The sequence below is a fragment of the Equus przewalskii genome, chromosome 32 (assembly GCF_037783145.1).
Source record: "Equus przewalskii isolate Varuska chromosome 32, EquPr2, whole genome shotgun sequence".
In the NCBI taxonomy this organism is placed as follows: domain Eukaryota; kingdom Metazoa; phylum Chordata; class Mammalia; order Perissodactyla; family Equidae; genus Equus; species Equus przewalskii.
The window spans coordinates 1,183,569-1,209,582 of NC_091862.1; the positions used below are offsets into that span (position 1 = coordinate 1,183,569).

The following is a 26,014-nucleotide window of genomic DNA, read 5'->3' on the forward strand; positions in this document are numbered from 1 at the left end:
ACTTTTCACAAACCAGCATGAGGTCCTTGTGTCACTGTTAGCGTTGGGACATAAAAAAGCAAGCTAGACTTTTCTGTAAGGTTACCTTCACCTCTGAAATCTTATGGCCCAACTAAACGATTCTGTATCAACAGAAGCAGATGTTGGGAATTTATGAAGGCTTTGATTAAGGGGAATGCAAATAGTAATGTGGGCATAAACATGTCTTATATCCAGGCGCGTAAAGTGTCCCAACACTGATTTCCCTTAAGCTTCAGAACCAGATCCTTTTAAGGGAGCAGCTTCTGCAAAAGACGGGTGATAGGAAAATTAAGGGCTGACACAAAAACAGCTACAATTAGTGACTTTACATTAATAATGTGTCAACATTATATACATTAGTTCACGCTATGAAGTAACTTTGTATCAGTATATGCGCCATGCACGTGGATACATCATCCACATTCTGAAGCATGATTACTTCTTGTTCCCATTTGACGGGTGATAGAACCTGGGGTACAGAGAAACCAGATAATTTCCCTGAGGTTACATAACTAGTAACTGGTCCACTAGCCTGCAAGTCTGCACCATTTCTGCCTCAATCACAGTGAAATCCTGCCAGCCTCCAAGTTCTTTTTGCAAGGTTGAAAAAGGGCAAGAGCACTGGGGAGGTCTCCCCTTGGATGTGTGTTAACCACCAGACAAACTGAACTCAGCAGTGTCACAGGCAAGGGTTTTAATAGTAGAGAAAGCCCTGTGCTCACACCTACGGGAAGGGGATTTCACTTTGCTTTGGACAGCCAATCCTCATATTGCTGTTTTGCTCCTTGGCTGCCCACGATCACATTTGAAGCAACTGGATAAGAACGGTAGCATTGAGGATCGTCTTAACATTCTGCTTTAGGGAGCATTTGAAAGTCTCTTTCTCTTCTCATTTCTAAATTTCTCCTTTTGATGGATGAGGCTGAACAGTGAGTTCTTTGTGAAGAAATCTCAGACCTTTCCCCTTATCTACCCCTGAAATCTGCAACAGGCAGATTCTGGCTGCCTGTCAGGCACAAAGATAAACAACGGCTGTGTCAGAGTCTGGGAGCTACACGCCCGTGTTTTAATTAGGCGGGAAGCCAAGTCCCTCACAATTGGTGACATGAATTTCTCTCTTCATTCCAACTACGTGTTGGGGATTTTTATCCCTTCACGCCTGTGCTGTGAAATGCAGTTCTCATGGACAGGGACGTCTCCAAGTCACAGGGATTATGGAAGCTGGATTTCTCCATCATCTGGGATTCCTTACTGGGTGTTCCTGTGATTTTCTCGTTACCTCCAGCTGGGAGAGACGGAGACAGGTTTTCAGAGAAGAATAGAGAATAATGGGTCTCTGGGAGTACAAGGGCCCAGCTGTGGGGACGATTTTCAAATCAAAGAGTTTTAAGCAAGTTAGACTAAACGTATTTCTTTTACGACACTTTTCATCAATTGTCCTTAAGACTCCGGACTGTTAACTGTGATTGAAATATTTACTCCTGCTTATCACTCAGACTAAAAGGGATGGTTTTTCTAGTTTTTGGCAAGGATGCTGTGAGTCTGGGAATTCATTTACATTTACGAAAAACATCTAGTGAAAGGATGGCTTGTAGATAACTGCAGGGGCCGTATTTTTAAACAAGTCATATGTTGGGCCCTTTTCATGCAGGAAAAATGGTACTTTGGGACTTTTGGATTTTGTTAGAGTGATAGTTATGGCTCACTTTGGGTTATTTCATGTTAATTACCCTGGGCCACCCACTCGCTATTTCTACTGACCACCTGGGAGCTCCTCACGGGGTTGACTCCCTTCACAAGCAAGTCCGCCTGCTGTCCAGGGAGGACCAGGCCCTCACAGCAGCTGAAGCCAGAAAGGCAGGTCCAGCTCCTGAAAGGGCAGACAAGCAGCAGGGTCAGTGCTGATGCCCAACAAGCCGGGCTGGTGCCTTCACCCTCTTTGCTCTGCCTAGTGCGTCTCCTCTCTAGATGGCTTCCTTTCTGGCTTCCTTTAGAATGCACCTGGAGGCTCACATACAGATCCCAGAGCTGTTCATGGTATCTTCTCATGTTCTAATCAACATAGAGGAGACATTTTCCTAGTTGTCCTAGAGGAGGGTGATATTTACATCATAAAAATAATAGCATTTATTGTGTGCCAGGTACTGTCCTAAGACTTCATTGATCTGAACTAGCTGAGTTCTCAGATCTGTCGTCTGAAGTGGATGCTGTTTTTATCCCCATTTTATAGATAAAGAAGTTGAGGCAGCAGAGGGCATGTAAGTTTGTCCCCACTTTATAGATGAAAACATCGAGGCAGATGAGGTTGTGTAACTTGACTAAGAAGACGCAGCTGGTACAAGGCAGAGCTGTGATTCAGACCCAGGCAGCCTGACCCAGAGGTGCTTGAACCGCTGTGCTTGCTGCTTCCTCTTACCGAAGGGCCACGTCAGCTTTGCATGGGGAAGAAGAAAAGTAGGAAGGTTCTAAAGAATCTTGCGTTTAGAGAAAAGTGGCTATTCTCAGACCTGTTTAGACAACACCATGCTGCAGGTGGAGCATTATGATCTGCCCCACCTGTTGCAAACTTGGAAGATGGCTCTCAGTGAATGATCTTAGTGCCTGCAGAAACACTGAGGAAAAGGAAACATTTAAAAAGTTGTCTCCTAAAGGAGGAAATCAGGACAGATGGAGCCTGTTTGCTTTTGCTGATTACTGTGAAAGCAATGAATAGAAACATTAACAATTTAGCAGCCTGTGTTGTTAGAACTAGATTTAAAAAGTAGCTGTGTATGAAGTATGAGTAAATTCTGGGATGGATAATCTAGAATACTTGTCTGATTTTTCCTGTATTCTTCAGTTTCTGTTGGAAACCAAATTTTTTCCACATCTGATTATTAATCATCATTTGTGGGGATCGCCCCATTGTGTGCACATAAGGTGTGTGATATCAAAAAGCAGGTTTTTCGTTTTGTTTTTTTTAATGCTTTGGGCATTCAAACACCTAGAGTTTTGTAAGATCTAGTTTATGACATATGCTCTTAATTCTTCAAATAAAGTGTTACTGTACCAGTAAATCTCATTTAACCTGAGACACAAACATCATTATTGGCAGCTTTTACATGGCTTAGATTGCAAAGGCTTATTTTTTTCACTCAATAAGAATTTTGGACGTGATCTATTTTGAATAATCTTCTGCCAGCTCCCATTATCTGCATCACTTTGTCCAACATGTGGTAGCATTTATTATTATTTTTAAATTGAGGTTTCCTGACATATAATTTACATACCATAGAGTTCATCCTTTGTGGTGTACAATTCAATGAGAGTTTACAGATGTATACAACCATGTGACCTCCACCACAGTCTAGATGGAGAATATCCCCTTTAGTCCAGATCCCTTGAACTTTCAGTCAACTCCCTCTTCCCACCCCTGATTTGATTTCTGTCCCTACATGTCTTTATAGGAAGCCATATAAACTGAGTAAGTCAATATGTGTTTGCTGTATGGTTTCTCTCGTGAGCATAGTGCTTTCTGAGACCTTTTCACACTGTTGCATGTGTCAGTAGTTAGTCCTTGTGTGGATATCATACCTTGTGAATGCATTCACCAATTTGTGGATTTTTTGATTGTCTCCAGTTTTTGTCTGTTACTAGAAACATTCGTGAACAGCTCTTTGTGTGAACATATGTTTTTGTTTTTCTTGGATAAATACTAACATGTGGGATTTCTGGGTCATCTATTAGGTGTATGTTTTATTTTGTAAGAAAATGCTAAACTGTTTTCCAAGTGGCCATGCAATTTTGCCTTCCACTAGCAATGAATGTGCGAGAATTCCACTTGTCTCACAATGAAGGTGAGGTATTTCTTATTCTAACACCAGCTAAATATAATTCAAAAAGTGATTATAGGCCCATTTCAGTTATAAACAAACCTATGTGAATCTTAAGTACAACACAAGCTGACTGAATTCAACCATGTGATTAAACATACATACTGATTAAGTAGGATTTATCCCCAAATTCAAGACTGCTTCACCATCAGAAAATGTAGTGACTTAATTTGCTACTTTAATAAAGAGAAAATGTTTTGTATTACCTCACTAGATGCAGAAAAATCACTTAAGTTCATTGCTATTTAGGATTTGAAGGAAATCTAGCAATGTAGGAATGGAAAGAAGATTCTTGATCTGGTAAAGATTATATGAGAAAATATGCAGGAAATATTATACTTACTGAAATTTTACATTCATTCTCTTTAAGATCAGGAACACGACAAGGATACCTATTCTTACAACTACATGTCATATGATATTGGAGATCTTGGTCAAAAAAGCAAGGAAAGAAAAATGAACGAGAGTGAAAAAACTTAGAAGAGAAGCAACAAAACTCTTGTTATTTGCAGATGATTTGATTCATTTAACTGGAAGAACTAACAGAATCATTAAGCTATTAGACCTAATATAATTCAACAAGGTTGCTGCATGTAATATCTAGTTACAATAATCAATACACCAATAATAACTAACTAAACTTAAAATAAAAATAAGATTCTCTTTATGGTAGCAAATAGCACTTGAAAGTCTCTAGGAGCTTAACTAAGAACAACAATTAACTATGGAGAAAATTTTAAAACTCTGATAAATTGCACAGAAGAAGGTCTGAATGGCATTCCATATCCTTCCATAATTTAACTTACAACTTAATGTTATAAGGATGCTTATTCTTCACTAATTTATAAATTTATTGAAATCTCAATAAGAATTCCGGTAGGACTCTATAAACCTATTCCAAAAAACATATATTGGAGAAAAAAGATCCATAAAAGGCTAGGTCAACTTCATATGTTCCCTAGTAGATGATGAGAAATACTTGAAAACCATGGAAATAAAGACAACGTGGTACTGGTTCAAGAACTGAAATAAAGCCAGAGGAATATAGTGGAGAATTCAGAGATAAATCCATGTATATTTGCAGACTGAATGCATATTAAATATGGCACAAAACAATGGGAAAAAGATGGATTATTCGGTACAATGTTTAAGAAAATTGGCTCTCTATATTGAGAAAAAATAAAACTGTATTTCCATTTAAACATGCATATATCTGGTGATTTAAATATTTAAATATGAAAGGTAAAATTATAAGTAAGTGAAATAGATTGCAGGAGAATAGCTTTGTGACCTATGCTTGGGAAAGACGTCTTAAACAAAACTCGAAACGTGTGAAACATGAGGCAAAAAATTTGGTGAATTTATTTTCATGAAAATTAAAGTTTTATTTTCAATGAGGGACATCACAACAAAGTTAATGGTCAGTAATTGATAGTAATTTTTAAAACTGAGAAATGAGTAATGTATTAAAAAGTAGACCTTGATTCTCACTGCACCTCAGAGTCACTTGGAGTCTGCATTTTAGCATCACTCCTTGTGCCTCCACACCCCAAAACTGAAACCAAATCTCTATGAGAGGGGGCAGGCCCTGGTATCTACCTAGAGCCCACTGCTGTGTGGTAAAGGTTCAGAATGAAGCTCACCAACTGAGGAAGTTTATTATGTGTACTGTCCTGGAGGCTCATTATAAAATTAGGTGTGGATTTATTATTTTTTTTCTTTCCTAGAACTCATTTTACTCTCTTTATGGCAATTTGATTTTGCCCTAATTCTGGATAATTCTATTATCCCTTCAAATATTTCTCCATTCTCACTGTTCCCTCCTTCTAGGACTCCTATTAAGTAATTATTGGGCTTAGTCTGTCATCTAAACTCTCTTTCACATTTCCCATCCTTTCATCTCTATGAGCTCCATCCTGGATGATTTCTTCATACCTGCTTTCCACTTCACCAATTCTCTCTTCAGCTGTTTCTAATGAACTCTTAACTCATTAATTGAATGTTTATATTCAATGACTCTACTCTTATTTCTAGTTTCACTTTGATCCTTTTCAATCTTCCATTTCTTGATTTTAGCACCTTATTCTTTTATCATGTTACTAGTGATTTTTGACATATTGATTTCAAGACTGTATATGATGGCTCTATGCTCTGAAGTTTTTAGTATTCTGTTTCGACTGTGTTTTGTTTCCACTAAGTCTAAATCATGGGGAAATATCCAGAGATGAACTTGAGCAGAGTTTATCCTTGAGGGTCCTGCTTGGCTTCAGTTGAAGCAGTGGTCCAGGGAGGTCTTAGGTTTGCTCTGCTAGGTGCTCCAGGCATATTACTAACCAAGACCATATTTTTAATTTATGTTAGCTCCTTGACTTGGATGTCCTTGTGTCACACAGCATGAGTTGAAGCTGCAAACTCTCATAAGGGCAGCCCTGCGGTTATGGATTTTGGAGACGATTTCCTACTTCAACTATCATTGTCTCCCTGGGAACCTGGGTGGTCATTCTAGTCCATGCTTCACTCAAGCCTTAAACATATGAGCCTTCTGGCTTTGTGGGGTTCCTCAGTCCCGACTCCTTCCTCACGAGACCCCAGGTCCTCACCTTCTGTGTCCAGATGGCCATTGAAGCCTCAGTCCCCTGCCCCCCCGTTTTTTTTTTTTTTTTTTTTAACAAAAACCAGTGATTTCCCAGGGAAGACAGAATGTGACCTCATAAACTTGTCACTCTGGCTTTCAGTCTATTTTTGACTTTATTTTCTTGCCAACTCAACTGTACACGTTAACAAGTCCCGTGAAAGCCTCAGAATTGTTAGTCCTTTCAATGATAACTACCCTAGAGTTTGCAACATGCAATGGTGAAATAAATACCCCTGCTCCAGCAGAAGCCAAACATTCACTCAAATGGGATATCCTAATTTTATTTTAGGAAAAGGATCATCCCTATCCCTCATAGTTTGTCTTTCAGTCTCACTGCTTTTCTGGGAACCTTCCACCCACGAGGTTATCATGGAGCATCAAGTAACAGGACACTTGACCCCCCTTGGGCTGAATTTTGAAGCTGACACTGAGAGGAAGCAGTGGCTGAGGCTGAAACCTGGTAGCTTAAGTGAGCTAAGATTGCTGTTGCTATTTGTTTTGTCTATTTTTTTTTCCTGGCCATGTGGACCAGAGAATTAGAAACACATGGTTTCCAAAGAGAAAGAAGAAAAAGGAAAGCATATATCAAGGAGCAGACACAGGATGCCAACAGAGTCCTAGGACACTTAAATCTATGGCTTTGGCTTTGCCGGTGGATTTTCAAAATCCGCTGTTGTTCTTTACCTCCTTTAGACATTCCAGGAGCCATATAATAAAATGCCTCTCTGCTAAGCTAGCTCAAGCTGGGTTTTTGTCCCTCACAATCAGAAGACTTAGTTGGTTCTTTCTCTGAGTTCTCACAGCACCTCTTCATTCTCCCTGCAGAGAGATCTGGAGAATTTTCCTGTCTCCATTCTGGGTTGCACTTTGTCACCTGGCTCCAGGGGGCTCATCCCAGGTCTTTTGAAAAGTCTCTCTTTAGGCTAACTCATTCACTGTCTACCTGAAGCTTCATTTTCCATGAAACTCTGGCAGTTTGCCCCGCTGCCCTTCCCTCTCTCTCTGGAGAAAGAGAGAGAGAGAGAGAGAGAGAGAGAGTGAGAGTAGCACCTGCTCCTCAGGGATCAAATGATGCAGACTCCTGGGAATGTGCAGCGTATATTCCATTTATCTTGATGCATACCTGACATGAAGAGGTTACATTCCTAGCCTAATTCAAATTAAATTCATATGAATAGGAACAATGCCTTTACCCACTGGATTTTGATGCTTTCTCCTTTTCTATATGGTTCAAGAGCTTGGAAATAGAAGTGCCACAGCTGTCTGAGAATTATTTTTATGTTGTTTCAAGATCTGTTCTAAGAAAGAGTTGTTAATGTTCTAGGATGTCATGAGTATGAGATCTGTGGCAGTGTTTTGTAGACTGAGTTATTTAGAACAGATAAACCTCACGTTTTTTTTATCCTGGATGTGTGTGGTTTATCATCATTGTCTCTGATACAGTCCAATTAGAGGGAAATTTTGAAATAAATTTGACACGTCTGTGGGTGTAAAATTATTCTGGGACTTGTGAATAAGCACAGTGTTGCCCCAGTGTAATATTGGACCATATCTGTCTATCATCTGTCAGTTCTACGACGATTCTAATGTTTGGAGAGCACACTCTGTGTGTCTGGTTCCAAGAGGTGCTTTGCATGTATTAACTGACCAGTCCTCACAAATCCTACATAGGTAACACTACCCAGTACTATTACTCCAGGAATTTACCCCAAACTGAGGTAAAGAGAATTTAAGTGACTCGCCCCACATCACACCAAATTTGTGGGAGAGCCAAGGTTCGACTCCCAGCCTATGTTCATAATAACCACGCTGGAACTCTGGAGGGTGTTTACAATTTTGAACCAAGTAGTAGAAGTTCTCGATGGTTCTCTGTGCTGCGTCTGATGGCTTTAAGTTCTCTTAGATTAGGGATCTTAGTGTCTTATGTAGGATATCGATGTTGATATCAATATGGCCCTGTGCAATAAGCACTCAGAAAGTGCACTTATTATTTCTCTGTTTCTGATCTTTGATTCACTTAATCATTCGTGAAAGTAAAGATCTATCAGTGTCAATCAACATAAAAGATTGTCATCCCAGGAAGCTATTGATACATTGATGAAACATCACCTGATGTTGTTGGGGCATTTTGAACCTAGCAATATCTAAGAAGAGACAAAACGTGGTAGTTTTAGAAAAGCCGAGGCGATCAGAGGATACATTTCCTTGAGGGAGCGTGATGTGTAGGCGTGCCCGGTGGCACACAGTGCGGTGTGAGCCCTCATGTTTCAAAGGCGGCTGCCACCACTTGTTGAGAGTGAGGGTGACGCAGAGCGCTGAGCCAGCGGTAGAGCGTCATGATTGCTGGACAGACATGGTATCGTGACGAGAGTCAGACTCAACCCACAAACTCAAGTGTGTAAGATGTGCAACCTTCACTTGTTAATTTCTCCTGCATGCCCCCGTTTACTGAGTGGGCAGGAGCACCCGTGGTCACTGTGGCTCCACTCCAGCCCCTAGACCCTGACTTGGACTCTGCAACAGACGGAATATTTCCATGCCCTCAAATTCCTACATTGAAGCCCTAACCCCAAGGTTATGGGATCAGGAGGTGGGGCCTTTTGGAGGTGATTAGGTCCTAAGCCTGGGGCCCACTTGAATGGGATTAGTGCCCTTAAACAAGAGACCCCGGAGAGCTCCCTGACTCCTTCCTCCATGTGAGGACACGGTGAGCAATCTGCAACCCTGAAGTGGGCTCTCACCAGAACCTGCCACGCTGGCACCGTGATCTCGGACTTCCAGTCCTCAGACTGTAGAAATACGTGTCTGTTGTTTATGAGCCACTCAGTCTATGGTACTTTGTTATAGCAGCCGGAGCTGACTAGGACTGGCTCCCAGGTTGTTTGTGGGTTTCTGGAGCACACGCAATGAGCTAGATGAGGAGCACCAGGCCCTCATCAGTGACCCATCCATGCCGCGTCTGCAGAGCCCTCTGTTTCTTGGCACCAGTCCACAAAGGCCATGGGGCTGGGCTGTGTCACTGTCTCCAAAATGACTTTGGGCCCAGGGCCAGGGCATGAGGTAGCTCCCGCTCCCCATGCAACTGTGGGACCTCTGAGGGCCCATCTGCCCCCACCCCACTAGACACAGTACTGCTTACCTCTCAGGTGCTGCACTGAGGATGGAGCACTAATCCCAGTTTGAGATCCCACAGCTGTCGGGGGTGTCTGTCATCCGCTTCTCCCGAAGTGGCTCAGGAAGCGAGCAAAGATGTGACTTCTGGACCTTCGCAGGGGCCCATGGGGTCTAAGGAATCTGGACCCTGCCTTCCTTTCCTCCCAGCCAGAGACTGAAAAAACATCTAAATCTGTGGCCACAGAAACAGCGCAGTCTTTTCCTGTTGACTATCTTATTCCAGATATTTCACCTGTTCTGAGGCAGAGGCTTTTATACATCAAAGATCACAAATTCACACACTGGCTCCTCGTCTCCTCTTTATCCAGCCGGTAGACGCAATGTGCCCCGGCTTTGACCTGAGGTAATACACCAAAATATTGATGAACATATCAAAACAATATGGGTTCAACTATCCAGACTGTATTTTATTACCTTACCATAATAACAGTACAAATGAGTGAAAGGAGAAAGGCAGGGGGGCCCAATTGTGGAAGACTTTGGAAATCAGGAGCTGCCCAGCAGCCTGCCACCCGGGTGCCAAAGGAGAGATGCGCCACAGTGGGGTGCAGACACCAGAGAGACACAGATGTAGACGGGAGGGACACTGCACTCAAGATCAAAGTCAACCTGACCTTCGTGTGGCTGATGGATTTTGTTTAAATTCTTGGCCGCAGTACTAAAGGGAGTAAGGTAACAACTTAGGAAAATATATTGGCAGACGTTTGCAAGACGATCTAGAAGGCGGGCGGACGGGACTGGAGCAAGAGCTAAGATGCAGTTCCCTTGCTTCCTCCATGAGATAACAGTGGCTCAGCCTAATATGGCAGCCGCCTGAATACAGCAGGAGAGGGCAACACCAAGGCATTGGAGAGTGAAAGATGGCGAGGTTGTGAGGTAGTCGGTACTGAGTGCATTATTTGAGTGAAGAGAAGATTCAAAGATTAATCCAGACATTCTATCATATGACTAGTGAAGGTTACAGTATCTTCTTTGGGTAGGACAAGTATGAGTTAATTTGTTCTGAAGTTTCCCTGTGATGTCCAGGTGGTGACATAGCGTAACATTGTATAATATAGAATTTCAGTGCAGATCAGAGGTTATCGAGAGGCACTTAAAAAAATCAAAATAGCAGACCCATTCCTGGTCCATACAGAATTGACAGTTGAGGTCATGGACATGGCTAAGGTCACTATTGTTAAAATAATTCTATGTCAAATTGTTGGCAAAGGCAACACTTACCCTGATGAGTTGAGAAGCTAGCGTGAGTGTCAGACCACTCTGGTCCTTGCTATGGAAACCTGTTCCTGATGACAGGATTCAGACCGTGGACTTTGTAATTGCTTCCTTAGCCTTCAGAATGAAAATCACTGTATCGATTGGTTTTTTAGTCTAACTGATGAAAACGGCTCTTACCCCATTGTATTTTTAAAATAAAATCTAGTACTCTTTTGGGGTAAAGGAGATGCTGAGGGTCTCTGAAATAAGCCTGTCCAGAGCTGGAGTATCTAGGACATAGAAAGCCAACTGGAGTCCTTGTGGGAGGTGACTGTTGACCACAGAGGACCAAGAGAACTCAACGTGGCCACTTGTGGCTCAGAATGAAGAACGGAATTTGGAGCAATGGACCCAGCTCTGTGTTCTTAGACCTGCTAATTCATAGCAGAACCCCACTCGGACTCTAGTGAGCCTGGGACTCATCTGTTTAACTCCAAATCCTGATGTTGCTGCGAAACCTAAGAAAGGGTGAAGCACCACAAACCCCCATGACCGGCCGGGGCCACCGTCCCATGTGGCTGGTGTTGGTGGCCCTGAGGGTGCTGGTTCCTCAGGCAGCTCAGCCCTGCACAGTGTGGTCTCCAAGCTCCACTCACGGCTCTCGGCCAAGTCAACGCCTGCTGGGGTTTCAGGTCAGGACATAGCACTCTTTCTCCCCTCTGCGTTCAGAGATAACAGAGTCAGACACGGGGTCGGGCAGATGGAGGACGACATGCACCTTTGTTGCTAGAAAGCAAAACGGGGAGGCATGACTGATCTCTGGTGCTGCGGACTGCATTGGGTCGTCCACCCCCTCAAATTCATAGGTTGGAGCCCTGACGCCCAGTGTGACTGTATTTAGAGACAGAGCCTTTGGGAGGTAACTAAAGTTAAAGGAGTCACAGGCTGGGGTCCTAAAGGATAGGATTAGTGGCCTTAAGAGGGGAGGAGATATCCTCTCTGAACACGCAAGGAGGATGTAGAGAGAAGGTGGCCATCCACACCCAGGACGAGGGACCTCGCCAGAACCTAATTGTGCTGACACCCTGATCTCAGACTTCCAGCCTCCAGAACTGTGAGGAAACAGACTTCTGTTGTCAAGCCCCCAGTCTGGAGTTTCGTTATGGAAGCTGGAGCCGAGTAAGACAACGGGCCGAAGGACTTGCTGCCACTCCCCTGAATCACCCTCTCGATGCAGACCCCGCCCCACGGGGCTAACGTGGGCGGGCAGCAGCTCTACCGAGCCGACCCCATCAGAAGAAACGGGGGAGCACCCATGCATGCCTCGCTCTTTGTCCTGACCACCACTGAACGAGCCGCCCTCCCACCCTGGGCAGGAGCAGGTGGGGAGTGGGGCCACGAGCCCACGGTGTCCTGGGCGTCCCCTGCATGTGAGGCCCCATCACAAAGGACGGCAGGAAGTGAAAGTGACGCGATTTGTCCCTCAGCTCTCGTGGCTGCTTGAGAGTATGCAGACATTGCAGAAAGGACACCTTACCCTCTTCTGGGTGGTGTAGACAGATTGAGTCTGACCACGGCACTCACAGATATTAGAATAGCAATGAAACGTTTGCCTTAATTGAGTACAAGGGCATACCTGTTGTGAGTATACAGACTTTACTATTTCAATGCGTTTTGTTCTGTGGTCTAGAAAATTACAAATGAGAAAAGGTACACCATAAGCTCACTCTTCTCGTGGTTTTCTCAGTGCACGAGAGGTGATTGAAACCACATGGCATTTTATTTTCAATTACAGCTCGCCACAGCCACCCTGGACGGCAAACTTCAGCTGTTTCTGGCCGAATAAGCGCTGACCTGTGGGCTGGGCTGGGGCCACTGGGAGCAGCAGAGTGAGGACCGAGCACCCGGCCAGGGCAGGACTGGATTCAGGCGTCCTTTTTCTCCAGCTGCTCCGCTGCGTCCACACCACACTCACGTTCGTAGTCATTTCTGCTCCTCAAAAGGGATCCCCGTTATCGGGAAAAATGGAAGTAGCATCCAGTACTCCCGCACAGAATTTGGTAAAGTTGAAACAGAATGTTCTTCAATAAAACAGAACCTAGTGTTTGTTTCACGACTTAGACTTTGCAGAGAGCGTGAGAGTGAATTCACCTGGGGTGGTGGAGTTGCGGCTGTGGGAAGTCTTGGCCCCATGGCCTTCTGATTGGTGTGCCCCAACTGGCCTCCGCCCCGAGGGCTCCATCTGTGCTCATGGTTTGCTTCTCATGGCCTTTCCTCCCACGGTTGATGACTGACAGCTGAGGCAGGGTCCAGTTGCCTCCTTAAGAGGAACAGCTGCACAGGAACTGACACTGCATGGATCTGCCACTAAAGGTTGCAGAACCAAGTCATTCTAGGATCCTGGAAGAGTCAGGATGCTTCTAGAACAATTCCAGATTCCAAATGAACACAGCACATAATGCCACCCACATTAGGGCCTCACTCGGCCAGCCTGGAAACGCCCTGGTAAGATCCGGTGGTATCCATCCCATCCGGGACACCAGAGGTGGGGGAGGGGGCTCCATCCTGCCTGAGGCGCCTACTGCTTCCCTTCCCTCTGTCTTCCAGAGAGATGCAGAGGGCTGTTGCTCCACCACCTAGGCAAACTCCGAGGCTGGATTCCTGGGCTCCTTATTGGAATTTTCACACATTGACCATAAATGGAAACGGTTTCCCTTGCAAAAGTTTTGAGAAGAAAAATTTTAGAATAACTTTTCTTTCTTTTTTTTTTTTTTGGTGAGGAAGATTTGCCCTGAGCTAACATCCATTACCAATCTTCCTCTTTTTGTTTTTTGTTTTTTTGGCTTAAGGAAGATTAGGTCTGAGCCAGCATCTGTGACAGTCTTCCTCTATTTTGTATGTGGGATGCCTCTACAGCATGGCTGATGAGTGGAGTAGGTCCTTACCTGGGGTCTGATCCCATGAACCCAGGCTGCCAAAGCAGAGGGCGCAGAACTTTAACCACTCGGCCATGGGGCCGGTCCCAAGAACAACTCATTTTAATTTTTCTAACATTTAGAGTTATCCAAACAATTTTTATCCGTTTATAGTAGTTATCTTGTTTACCTTTGTTAAAATGAAATTTATTTAAAACTGGTTAAAAATAGGTAAATAAAGCAGTTTTAGGGCAAACAAGACCATAGAATCTTATTTAATATTCTTAATTTCAGTTGCATTATTTAAATTTTTTCATTTTTAAAATTTTATTCTGAATTGTAGTAAAATACAAACAACATAAAAATCACCATCTTAACCATTTTTAGGTGTCCGGTTCAAAACTGAAACTCTGTCCCCACTAACACTAAAACCCACCCCTCCCCCAGCCCCTGGCCCCCACCATTCTACTTTCTGTCTCTATGAATTTGGCTCCTCTCAGGATCTCATATAAGTGGATCATACACTGTTTGTCCTTCTGTGTCTGGCTTATTTCTCGGAGCATAATGTCTTCGGGGTTCATCCATGTTGAAGCATGCATCAGAATTCCCTTCCTTTTTAAGGCTGAATAATATTCCATTGTATGGAAACACTACATTTTGTTTATCCATTTATCCATCTATGGGCGCTTGGGTGGTTGTCAACTTTTGGCTATTGTAAACAACGCTGCTATGAATGTGGATGTGTAGGTATCTCCCTCAGTCCTCGCTTTCAGTTATTTTGGATAAATATCCAGAAGTGTTATTGCTGTATAATCTGGTATTTTATTTATAATTTTCTGAGGAACCCCCATGCTGTGTTCCACAGCGGCTGCACCATCTTACATTCCCACCAGCAGCACACAGCATCTCGTTTTTAACATGCTGCTTTTGTGCATGACTTTCATAATAAATGTTACTGTCATTTTTATATAAATTTTCTCCAGAGTAAGTCCCAATTCCACTTATGTCAAATGTGACTTGAAGAAAAAGAAATTTAAAGTTATTTCATGTCAATAATAGCTAAATAATATCTTAAAGAAAAACTTTAATGAATCCAAAAAAAAAAAAAATTAGAGAGCTTTATCAAGGGAAAATGTAGGAAGAAATACATTTGGAAAAGGTACTGCTGAGAGGAGAGCTGTGTCTGGCCTCAGCACAGACTCTGCTTGGGAGGAGCAGCTGAGAGAACAGTGGCCAGAGCAGAGAGAGAGCCAGAGGGTGTGGATGGCAGAGCTCCAGGGCCGCTGCCTCGGGCTGAAGGTGGGACAGTGTGGACTCAGGCGGCTCCCCTGCTCGGTGTGGAGGTGCAGCGACGCCCTGGTGCTCTGCGGAGGCCGGCGAGGAGCAGGAGGCGCTGGCGTCATTGGTGCTGCGGTCGCCTGTCTTGCTGAAGGCGTGATGCGTAGTGTCTGCATTACAGAGCAATTGCACATTTTCAAGCAATGAGCAAGTACACTATAATGTAAAAGTGATTAGGTCTTCCACCTTCATCAGAAAGCAGTAATAAGAATCACCTATTTATACAGAGCTTTTCATTTTTAACTTGATTCTGCTTCATTATCTCATCTTTTATAAAACCCTGTGAGTTTGATAGGTATTATTATTATTATCTTCCTTTTCCAAATATTTGACCAAAGCTATGTCACCGGGAGAGTGGTGATGAAATTTCATCTTGGAAAACCCATTTAAAGTCATTCTTTTCACATACAAAATTCATAGATTTAGGGCTGGCCTGGTGGCACAGCAGTTAAGTTTGTACATTCTGCTTTGAGGGCCCGGCCTTCGCTGGTTCAGATCCCGGGTGTGGACCTACGCACTGCTTATCAAACCATGCTTGACATATAAAGTAGAGGAAGATGGGCATGAATGTCAGCTCAGGGCCAATCTTCCTCAGCAAAAAGAAGATTGATGGCAGATGTTAGCTCAGGGCTAATCTTCCTCACACACGCACACACACACACACACAAATCATAGACTTAACCAGGCTAAGAGGAACAGGACCTTTTCAGGGTATATGGAAGAAAACTTCTGCTCCAGCTTGTAACGATACTTTACCCAGGAAGAGGCAGCTGAGATGGTGAGCAGGCTCAGCCACAGGCGGTGGCGTCTGCCAGGTGGAATCGGGACTGGGCGGAGCCGGTGACTGGAAGAGCCCAAATATGACCATGTGGGGAGAGGTTCTGAAAGATCGTCCACTCTGGTCCAAATGCCGACACCAGAGTGGTGGAGAGCGTCCTTGTCAAGAGGAGGAAGGCCCCACGGGATGCTTCTGAGGAGATGTAGTCAGAGAGACAGCCAGGAGAGATGGACAGAGGGTCCCAGGTGGGGCCCGAGGTGACCTGGCCGTGGGGAGACATCACGTGGATGACAGCCAGCGGTTTCAAAAGCACTTTATAGTTTGTGAAAGTGGGTTAACTTGGCCATCTCCCTGATCCCTGGAAGGATGTTGCAAGGTAGGCATTCTCCAGGTCACAGGTAGGTAAACTGAGGCTCGGTGCAGCATCCTGGGATGGTCCCATCTCAGGTCGGCCGTCTGCAGCAGATGGGCAAGTGGAGGCAGGATGAGGAGGAGGCCGGCTGGAGAGTGTCGGCCGGGGCTGGGGTGCCTTCCTTCAGGGGGTCCCAGCCCCGATGGAGAAGTAGAAGGAGACAGGGCTCCGTCCAGCCTGCTCGAGTCTCTGTAATTAGACGGCTGTTAAGATTCCTTTCTGATATTCGAACGGTAAAATGACTCATCTCATGTGGCATATGTCATGGGGTTTGCACAACTTTTGGCACATCCCTGTTTTTGTGGACAACAAAGCAAGAATGTGACCGTGGTCCGCCCAGGCCCTGCCTCAGAGGGCGAGGTCAAAACAGATGCTGGAATAAACAATTTCTGTGCACTTTGACATTCTGTTGAAAGGCATTCTTTTCGGCTGTGGGAGCTCATTCCTTTCCACTGGCTGAGCCGAACTGACTTCATACCTCAGACCACCAAGGGGCCTGGGTGTTTCCACGGGGTGGGTGCTGTTCTTAGTGTTTTCAATATGGCCGATCGAACATCTGTGGGACCTGCGAACACCTACAGATCCATCAGCCTGGAAGGAGGGGTTTACGTGGGGAGCAGACAATCCAGCATTTGGAGCAACATCTTTTCAGATACCTAGCAGATTTCCTGCTGTTGATACTGTTAGATCGAACCACATCAAATCACCAATATTCAACTGTTTTCTGACCTACAGAAATGGCAACTACATATGATTCAACCAAACATGTTTTTCAAAAGAGGGATTTAATACATGCTTAATCCTGCCTTCCCTCCCTTCTTCCCTCTTTCTCATCTTTTCTTTCTTTCTTCTTCCGGACAAAAATTTATTTAATGCCAGCCTTGTTTCAGGCCCTAATTAAGAAGGCTTATTCAGTTTGTTCCTTCCGTACGTTCCCAATGCAATTTTAATTTTATGGCTATTAATAGCTTCCTGGTATTCTGAGCTCCCTGAAGCTGCGAACTCAAAAAACACAGTTCGTGAAAGTACAGGTGTTCTAGAGAACTGATCGAAGGCTGGTTTCGTTGGAATTCTTCTGGGTGAGCGATTGACAGTTAAGGGCGTTGTCTGCTTTGCCATTTGGTTTCTAAGTCTCTTGGGGTGCGAGACTCAAGCTCTGAAAGTATCTCACATTTACTGACCCCAAACTCTGGTAAATCTGCTTGTTTCATGTGCAGTAGTTTATCTGAGGTTTTTAATAGAAGATTAAAAAATAAATCGATGCTGGAGTCAGCCTGATGGCACAGTGGTGAAGTTTGCACTCTCCGCTTCGGCAGCCCGGGGTTTGTGGCTTTGGATCCCAGGTGCAAACCTACACACTGCTCATCAAGCCATGCTGTGGCGGCATCCCACATACAAAACGGAGGAAGATTGGCACAGATATTAGCTCAGGCCAATCTTCCTCACCGAAAAAAAAAATGCAATTTCATGCCTATCTTTTCCTGGCATGTGAGGCACGTGATAAAAGAACAAAGATTCCAGAAGAACATGGATTGAATGGAAATAAAGTGAATGATACTGAAGTGAAATGACATGTGCTTGACTGGGAACAAGGGTGGTGGTCTGAGATTTTGTAGTTAATGGCGAGGAAATTGAAGTTGTGTGGAAAAGATGGTCACTTACTCGAAGGCTTAGGGCAGGCCACTCAAAGCAGTGAGGCAGAGATGTGTGTGCTGGCAAAGGTGTGTGGTGCTGGGACGGAGACCAGAGTGGTCTGTCTCTCCCAGGAAGCCGTGGGAGCAAGGATGCCTCGGGGAGGTCATAGGGGAGACAATCCCAGACTTCATTTTTTTCTCCAACAGATGACTTGGATGTGGGTTTTCTGAAGTTGCATCATACAAAGTCATATTCTTCATACAAATACTCTCGTCCCTTCTGAGTCTTAGAAAACGGGGTCAACGTAACCCTTCGTATGTAGGATCCAGGGAAGCTGCTGCTCCTGGAGTCCAGCAACACAGCCCCCAGGACGTTCCTGTCCAGATCAGCATCAGTCCACTTTGCAGGGCTCTGGAGGAAGACATCTCACCCCACGGTTGGGGCTAAACTGATCAATATCGTGGTGAGAGGAGAGACCTCGCCTACTCCTGTCCACTTCTGAATGCAGCATGTGGGTGCAGTCCACGTGCACCGGGCCGGCCATGCAGTCTGGGAGCCTGAAGGTGGTGTTGCTCAGACACCCCGGCCGCTGGGAGGGCTGTGCCACGAAGGCATGGCCCTGCCTCCTGGGGCCTGCATGGCCGTTGTCCCTTGTCATTTGAATTGCAGTAGCAGCTGTGCGTAGACAGAGGCTCCCAGATGAATCACCATGTAATCAAATCGTAGTTACCCATCTGGGGAACAAAACAAGCCATTGGCGGAGAGAAAAGGAAAATTACAAGAATTTAACAGGGCAAGGGGGCGTGCCACATTGCCCTTCTTCTCTGAAATGCAGGATCCGGTGAAGACAGTTTCCACATTTGAGCCCTGGCCTCTCTTGGGTTTTAACGTCACCCTCATCTGACGCGGGACTCGCGTGTAGCGCTCCGCTCTTCAGGCAACTCCTCAGCGTTGATTCCCTGTGGAGCTCCTCCCTGAGCACGGTTCCTTCATGACGGGTCCCTCCATCGTGTCACGCGCTTCTCCTCCTGCAGCCTCTTCTTCATGTGACATCTTCGCAGAACGCCCAACTAACACCCGCTATTATCCAGAAAGGACTGTGCTTCTGGAATTTATGGGTATTCACCAGCCATCAAGAAAACGCTACACTTTTCACTAAAGAACTGAGATTTTGGGCCGGCCTGGTGGCGCAGCAGTTAAGTTTGCACGTTCCGCTTCTCGGTGGCCCAGGGTTCGCTGGTTCGGATCCCAGGTGCGGACATGGCACTGCTTGGCAAGCCATGCTGTGGCAAGTGTCCCACATATAAAGTAGAGGAAGATGGGCACAGATGTTGGCTCAGGGCCAGTCTTCCTCAGCAAAAAGAGGAGGATTGGCAGTAGTTAGCTCAGGGCTGATACTCCTCAAAAAAAAAAGAACTGAGACTCTGTTTTCAGACCTGGAGAGCCACACACATGATTCTGTGACAGACCGGCCGGGCTTGTCAATCACATTCTTTCTGCAGTGAATAAGCCTCGAGTTACTTAAATACATTACAGATGGATGAGAAAAGAGGAAAATAAAAACTTTCCTAAGTGAAGCCATACTGACTTCTATTTATCAGCAAAGTAAGTAAAATAATATTGTTCTTTCAAAGATATGGAATGAATCCATGCAGTTTGCTATGATTGTTTTAAAGCAAACTATACTTTAAAAACTTTTGGGGGCATGAATAAGTTAACCATTTTTCTCTCTGAATGAAGAAAAAAAATATTTCGCTCTTCAAAAGACAGCCTTGGAAAAATCAATAAACCACAGAATAGAAGAAAGTATTTACAGTACATATATCAACAAAAGACTTGTATCTGGATAACGTAAGGAATGACTATAACTTGTAATAAAAAGACAACCAAAAATGGACAAAATATTTGCATAGGCACCTCATGAAAGAAGATACGTGAATGGCGACATGAGAGGAAAAATTTCTCAATATCATTAATCATTAGGGAAATGGACATTAAAGCCACAATGAGAGACTTCTGCACCCTCACTACAACATCAGCAACGTAAGAGGTTGACAGTACACATGTTGGCAGGGGTGGTGTTCATCCATGACTCTCAAATACTCTGGTAGAGTGTAAACGGTAGAGCTCGGAAATATGTTTGGCAGTTTCTTAAAAAGTTAGACATACATTAAGCATACGTAAACACATGTCCCAGAAATTCCACTTCTAGACGTTTATGTAGGAGAAAGAATAGATGCGTCCACAGAACCCTTCGCATGAGAATGTTCGCGGAGGCGTCAGTCACAGCACCAAAAGCCAGAACTAGCCCGGACGTCCATCATCAGGAAAGCGGACAGACCGCGGTGTGCACACACAGCGGGGTACCTCTCATCAATAAAGAGGCGCAGACTTCTGATATACCCAATAACGTGGATGGATCTCCAGCTGCTATGCTGGGTGGAAGAAGCCAGGCAGAAAAGACTCCACAATCTGTGACCCAAATTACATGAAGTTCTAGAATAATTCAAACAGACCGATGACAATAGAAATCAGATGGCGGGAGGGACCTGTCTGGATAGGGGCGTTGTGAGCTTCCTAATTATGGTGCTGGTACCCCCACTCTCACTCCCCCTGCTCAGACATCACTGTGGTCGGTGGCACATGGGGTCTGCTTTCTGCATTTCTTGTGCTTTTGGTTTGCTCACAAAATGGTTCTGGATAGACATGTTTGTACATCTCTTTTTCTCCTCTGTCCCACAAATGCCTTTCTTAGTTGGAACGCTCCCGTTGTCATCCACATGTTCTCTGAGGCCTTGCTCTCCTGTCTGTACGAAAACTTACCTCCTCCCTCTCCTGTCCTTCTTTCTAGTATCTGCAGCCCTTGATGCTTAGGGGTGACCGATGACATCCAGGCAGGAGATGGTGGGGCTTGGATGGCAGGAGCAAGCCGCCCGCACAGGCTGCGTCAGAACCACAGGCGGCACGCTATCATAGCGTGCGGTCCGTCAGCACGGCTGAGGGGCCTTTGTGTCCATCTTGCCTAAATGTTAATCTTCTCCCCACATGTGATGTCATGTCTGCTGTGCTGTTTCAGAGAAAACCACCACTTACTGCATATTTTTCTTTTGCCTCAACAGTTTCAAATGTTATGAGGTTTCTCAGGAATTCCCTGGAATTTGTACTGGATCTTTGTATCTATTTGTCTTTATCTTAGACAAACACCTTTGAAATCAGCTATTTCAAGGACTGGAAATAGAGGAGGGAGACAAATGGATGGGTTTTACTTCATGGAAAGTTCAGGAGTCTCAGAATGTAATAATCGATGCAGAATGCCGTGAAGCTGAGTGTTGAATCTACATTGTATGGCCTTCATTGCATACGACAGAGTTCCCAGTCCCAGACACCCGTTGCACAGATGGCCATGAATCCCGGACGTGAGGGAAACCATGTCAGCCTTTGAAACGATACAAACCATAGGCAAATTATTTGACTCATCGTAGAACGTGTGGCACATATTTTAATTCTTATCTCAAGCTAGTGATAATTTTTTTGTCGGTTGTGAATCATAAGGAAATAGAAAAGGCAGAAGAAATTTTGGAAAGGCAATGGTGCTCACATGATACTTTGTTGAGATAATGCTACCAAACAACCCCAACACCATTGGCTCATGGGTGGTGTCCCCTCATGGTGGGACCAGCAGGCACCTGTATCGGCTCTTCCCGTGGCAAGTGCAGAAGTGCAAGGTGTCAGGCAAACTCTGCAAGCCACCTGTAGCCTCTGCTAACGTCACGTCTGTTCATCTTCCACAGTAAATCCGGTGCTCACTGAGGGTCCTGGTCAAGTCGGACAGTATGAGGGAGCCTCGTGTCTTGGCTATTGGCAATCCGTGTTTCCCTGTCGGTTCCTACAGGAGGTTTCAGCAGACACAGTGTCTCATGCCACGTATCTTACAGCCTCTTAGAAGTTATTAAATGGCCTTTTTTTGTCATTAAGTTAAAATATATGCTACAAAGCCTGACTTAGGAGGCATTTCTAAGGTAAAGAGACACTGGTCCAGGCCCTTGACTTCAGTAGGTAGGTGGTGATTCCTCACGTGGCAATTCCTCATGTGGCATTTCCTCACATGGCGATTCCTCGTGTGGTGTTTCCTCGTGTGGCGATTCCTCACATGGCGATTCCTCACGTGGCAATTCCTCATGTGGCATTTCCTCATGTGGCGATTCCTCATGTGGCGTTTCCTTGTGTGGTGTTTCCTCGTGTGGTGTTTCCTCATGTGGTGATTCCTCATGTGGTGTTTCGTCATATGGCGATTCCTCACGTGGCATTTCCTCACATGGCGATTCCTCGTGTGGTGTTTCCTCATGTGGCGATTCCTCACGTGGCAATTCCTCACGTGGCATTTCCTCATGTGGCGATTCCTCATGTGGCGTTTCCTCGTGTGGTGTTTCCTCGTGTGGTGTTTCCTCATGTGGTGTTTCCTCGTGTGGTGTTTCGTCATATGGCAATTCCTCACGTGGCATTTCCTCACATGGCGATTCCTCACGTGGTGATTCCTCATGTGGCATTTCCTTGTGTGGTGTTTTGTCGTGTGGCACTTCCTCACGTGGCATTTCCTCATGTGGCGATTCCTCACATGGCATTTCCTCATGTGGCATTTCCTCATGTGGTATTTCCTCACGTGGCAATTCCTCATGTGACATTTCCTCACGTGGTGATTTCTCACGTGGCATTTCCTCAGTCTTACAGATGGGATGATGAGGTCAAGAGACGTGCTCAGCTCAGAACTTGCTCAGGAGCCCCAGGAGACCACACTGAAAAAGGCTCCCTCCTTGACCAAACTTTAGCGAGGCTCCTCTGAGGCCCTGCTCCACTAGGCCTCACCCTCAGCCTGCTGCCCAGCCTTCAGCCTGCCTAGCCCCGTTTTAGAAAATAATCCTGCTGAGTCACTTCTGCAAGAACCTCCCACCCTTGATGTCTCCTCTTGGTAATTTCCCATCTGCCAACCCCCTCGCTCTGCTCAGGAGCTGTAAGTCCCCAGCTGTTTTTGCTGTATTCGGAGTTGAGCCCGGTTCTATACTAAGCTCTCTCCCTACTGCAGTAGCTCAAATAAAATCTCTCTTGCCATTTTAGCAAGTGTTCAGTGCATAATTTTTTCCTGTACAACATCCAAGAGATGTGTTCAAAGATCAAGTACGTCCTGCTGATGTACAAATCAATTCTTATTTTCATTTCCCTAATATTCCCATCTGTCAACTCCATAAGCAGTTCAAACTGACCTTGTAAACTGACTCATTGTCATCTCCAGCCAACCTCTGTTTGGGTTTCCTTCCTCAGTGGCCCCATCATCCATCCATTCACCAAGCTAGAGACACTCAAAATCACCCCAGGCAGCTTTGTCCTAAGGCTCACCTCCATCCCGTCCACTTTCCTGCCTTACGGCCCCTGTTGGAGTCTGTGTCTGCTCTCACAGGCAGGTGCAAACATCTCAGGCTGCTCCCTTGCTCCTCTTTCAGTCTGTCTCCTGAGTCCATTTGTTATGATGACTTCAGAAACTTGTCTTTCAAAAGCACCACTCTCCCATTGCTGTGCGCCAGCTTCAAAATAATTAGATAACATCACCTGGAGCAGAGCTTTGCGGGGAGGGGGTGGGGGGTGGCCGTGCTTGCACATTTTGCTGCCATGAATGGGCCACAGGTGTGCCATGAGATTTTAATGGCGGTAAATATTTACAATGTCAAAATTTTTATATTTGTTTTTAAAAACCATTCCAAATTCTCAACTGTTAAAATTAGAGTTGACCCCATCTGCCTGGCTCTCTGTGTCCCGTTTGAGTCCAGGGGTCAGTTATTTGGTGATAAGACATTATTCATTGCCCTTTCTGCCCTTCATCTTCCCATAGAGTCGTCTCTGACAGGGATGACTTGGGTCATTAAGTTTCTGCCATCAGCAAGGTTGGTTTTAAATGTGCATCCTGTATAAAATACTTAGTTCTGACTTTGGCTTAATTTTCTTTTATATTTTTACCATGATATAGTAGTAAAGCATTTATTTGTTATTATTATTTGTATTGCTTTCTGATCTTAGGTGTTTTATATAGAATTTCCTTATGGTTCTTCTTTCCTTCCTACCTTCCTTTCCACCTTCCATCTTTTAGCTTTTGATATTAAAATTAGCCACTTATTTATTCTTGATGGAATTTCTTAATGGATTATTGTTTTATTAAGAGATTTTAAAGTAGTGTTGATGTCTGAGGACAAAAAATTAAATTGGTTTATTACAGGGTACCAGTAAGCTTTTATACAATCAGAAAATCAATTTATCAACATGTTTTGATTACATATGAATGTAAATAATATATATTTTGTGAATTTTCAGGTTTTAATTATCAATTAAGTGGACGTTAATATTTTCATAATTACTAATTTGTTTACAATATGCTTAATTTTACAAATTTTAATGCATTTTGTTTTAGACCATTCTTAAGGATGCAAATGACTCAATTTCTTATTGAAAAAAATCAATTTCCTGATATTAAAAAGTCCAAGAGTAACCTGGAATACTTTACATTTAAATCCGTTTAATAATTATCAATATTTATTTTTCACCCCAATGAACAACTTTTTGATTAAAGAAGGAAAGTAATCAAGCTAACAAAACAAATGCAAACTGCAGCTAGGGTCTAAGGTCACATATTTGGCCACACAAAGAGGATTCTCTCTGGACTGGGGCTCCCTCAGAATGAATGTTTGATTTGTATGAAAAAGTTGTGAAAAGGAGCGAACTCTTGCCACGTTACTATAAATCACCTACTGTGCGCAGAACAGAGTGAACTTTTAAGGTGTTTGCAAGCCTGAAATAAGAAATAAAGTTATTTTAAAAGGATTAGTCGCGAGATTATCAAATTGAATTTAAGAAGCTAGAAAGGAAGTCATCTGTTTAGTAGCGCAAACTACTCACACAATTGTAGAATTGTTACTGTGTTTGAAACCAATGAGGCGAAGAGAATAGAAAGGGTGTCTTTTTTGTTTATTACTATTGAGTGATGCACATCAGATGACGTGCAGACAATACTGATCCAGAAGATCATTGAATCAAAAAGCTTTTGTTACAGACGGATGACTCTGTGTATAGACATTAGTAATGGTTAGAATCCCCTAAGAGAAATTCTTGGAAGAACGTAATTTGTCCTGAAGGCAGAACCGAAGCAAACAGCTGAATAAACATTCAAAGTAGGGTTTGAAACAAACGACGTGGATGGAAACCCCGCCTGCATCATCCCGGAGACGCAATGAGAGGAACCTGTGAGGCTTCCCCTCAGAGTTTGTTCTGGAAATCCCAACATTCAAGTAATGCACACAAAGATCTTCCTGTAGGTCTAATTTCCACACTACCGGTGTTGTGGAAAAGCTGAATTAGTAAAATCCAAGCCATTATTGGTCCATCCATTTTTGGCTTTAAGAGAAGAAATGGAATCTCTAGACCATTCTGAAATTCCTTATGAGATGTCCCACTGCCCAAGGAAGTTTTACTGAATGTTTTTCAGAAAAAGAAAGAATGAAAAAAAAAATCTTTTTTGTGAGACATTCTTACTTTGCACATTTGTTTAGGGTCGTATTGTCTTCCAAAAATTGTTTACTTAACTGACATGTTTGAATACCGAAGTGCATGTAATTGAGATATTTTAACGTGTAGTCACAAAGTTTGCAAATGAAAAGCAAAAAGTCACCTTTGGGAGAGTGACGTTAAAGATGGCTTTCCAGTCATGTGCAGGTGGCGCCATCGTTTGAATCCTAGAGAACAAAATAGAAGAGAAACACCTGCGTGTTCTTGTGGAAGTTTCATTGTTTTGAACTACTCGAATTTTAAAGTTCCATTGAATTAGAAATCCTCGCGCATTATCGTAAAAAGTTTCAACTGCCTGTGTCAATGAGAGAAAAGAAAAAGTTAAATTCACAGACTGCTCGCACACCTGAAGTCCATTTTAATGAGGGCAATTTTTCCAGCTTTGTTTAATGACAAGAGAGGAGCTTCAGTCTGTTAGAGGAAGAAGCAATG

At 44.1% G+C, this 26,014-nt stretch overlaps 1 protein-coding gene and 1 long non-coding RNA gene across 26 annotated transcripts in view; one reads left to right on the top strand and one right to left on the bottom strand.

Annotated features, from left to right (window-relative positions):
* The window catches only part of WDR27 (WD repeat domain 27), a 213,997-nt gene that overhangs the window by 158,057 nt on the left and 29,926 nt on the right, over positions 1-26,014 (top strand). For 13 of the 25 annotated variants that reach the window (XR_011535560.1, XR_011535548.1, XR_011535556.1 and 10 more), the window contains one exon: positions 12,695-13,021. The exons of the other annotated variants lie outside the window; for them this stretch is intronic. Coding sequence is in view for 7 of the 13 variants with exons in the window: in XM_008530435.2 (XP_008528657.1) it covers positions 12,695-12,745 (51 nt within the window). In the remaining 6 variants the exon portion in view is untranslated. Of the gene's footprint in view, positions 1-12,694; positions 13,022-26,014 lie in introns of those variants that run through there. 25 annotated transcript variants of the gene reach the window in all.
* LOC139080785 (uncharacterized) lies at positions 14,470-16,574 on the bottom strand. Its single transcript, XR_011535563.1, has 2 exons — positions 15,909-16,574; positions 14,470-15,262 (listed from the first exon to the last, which is right to left on the bottom strand). It is a non-coding gene; the product is annotated as an uncharacterized lncRNA (long non-coding RNA).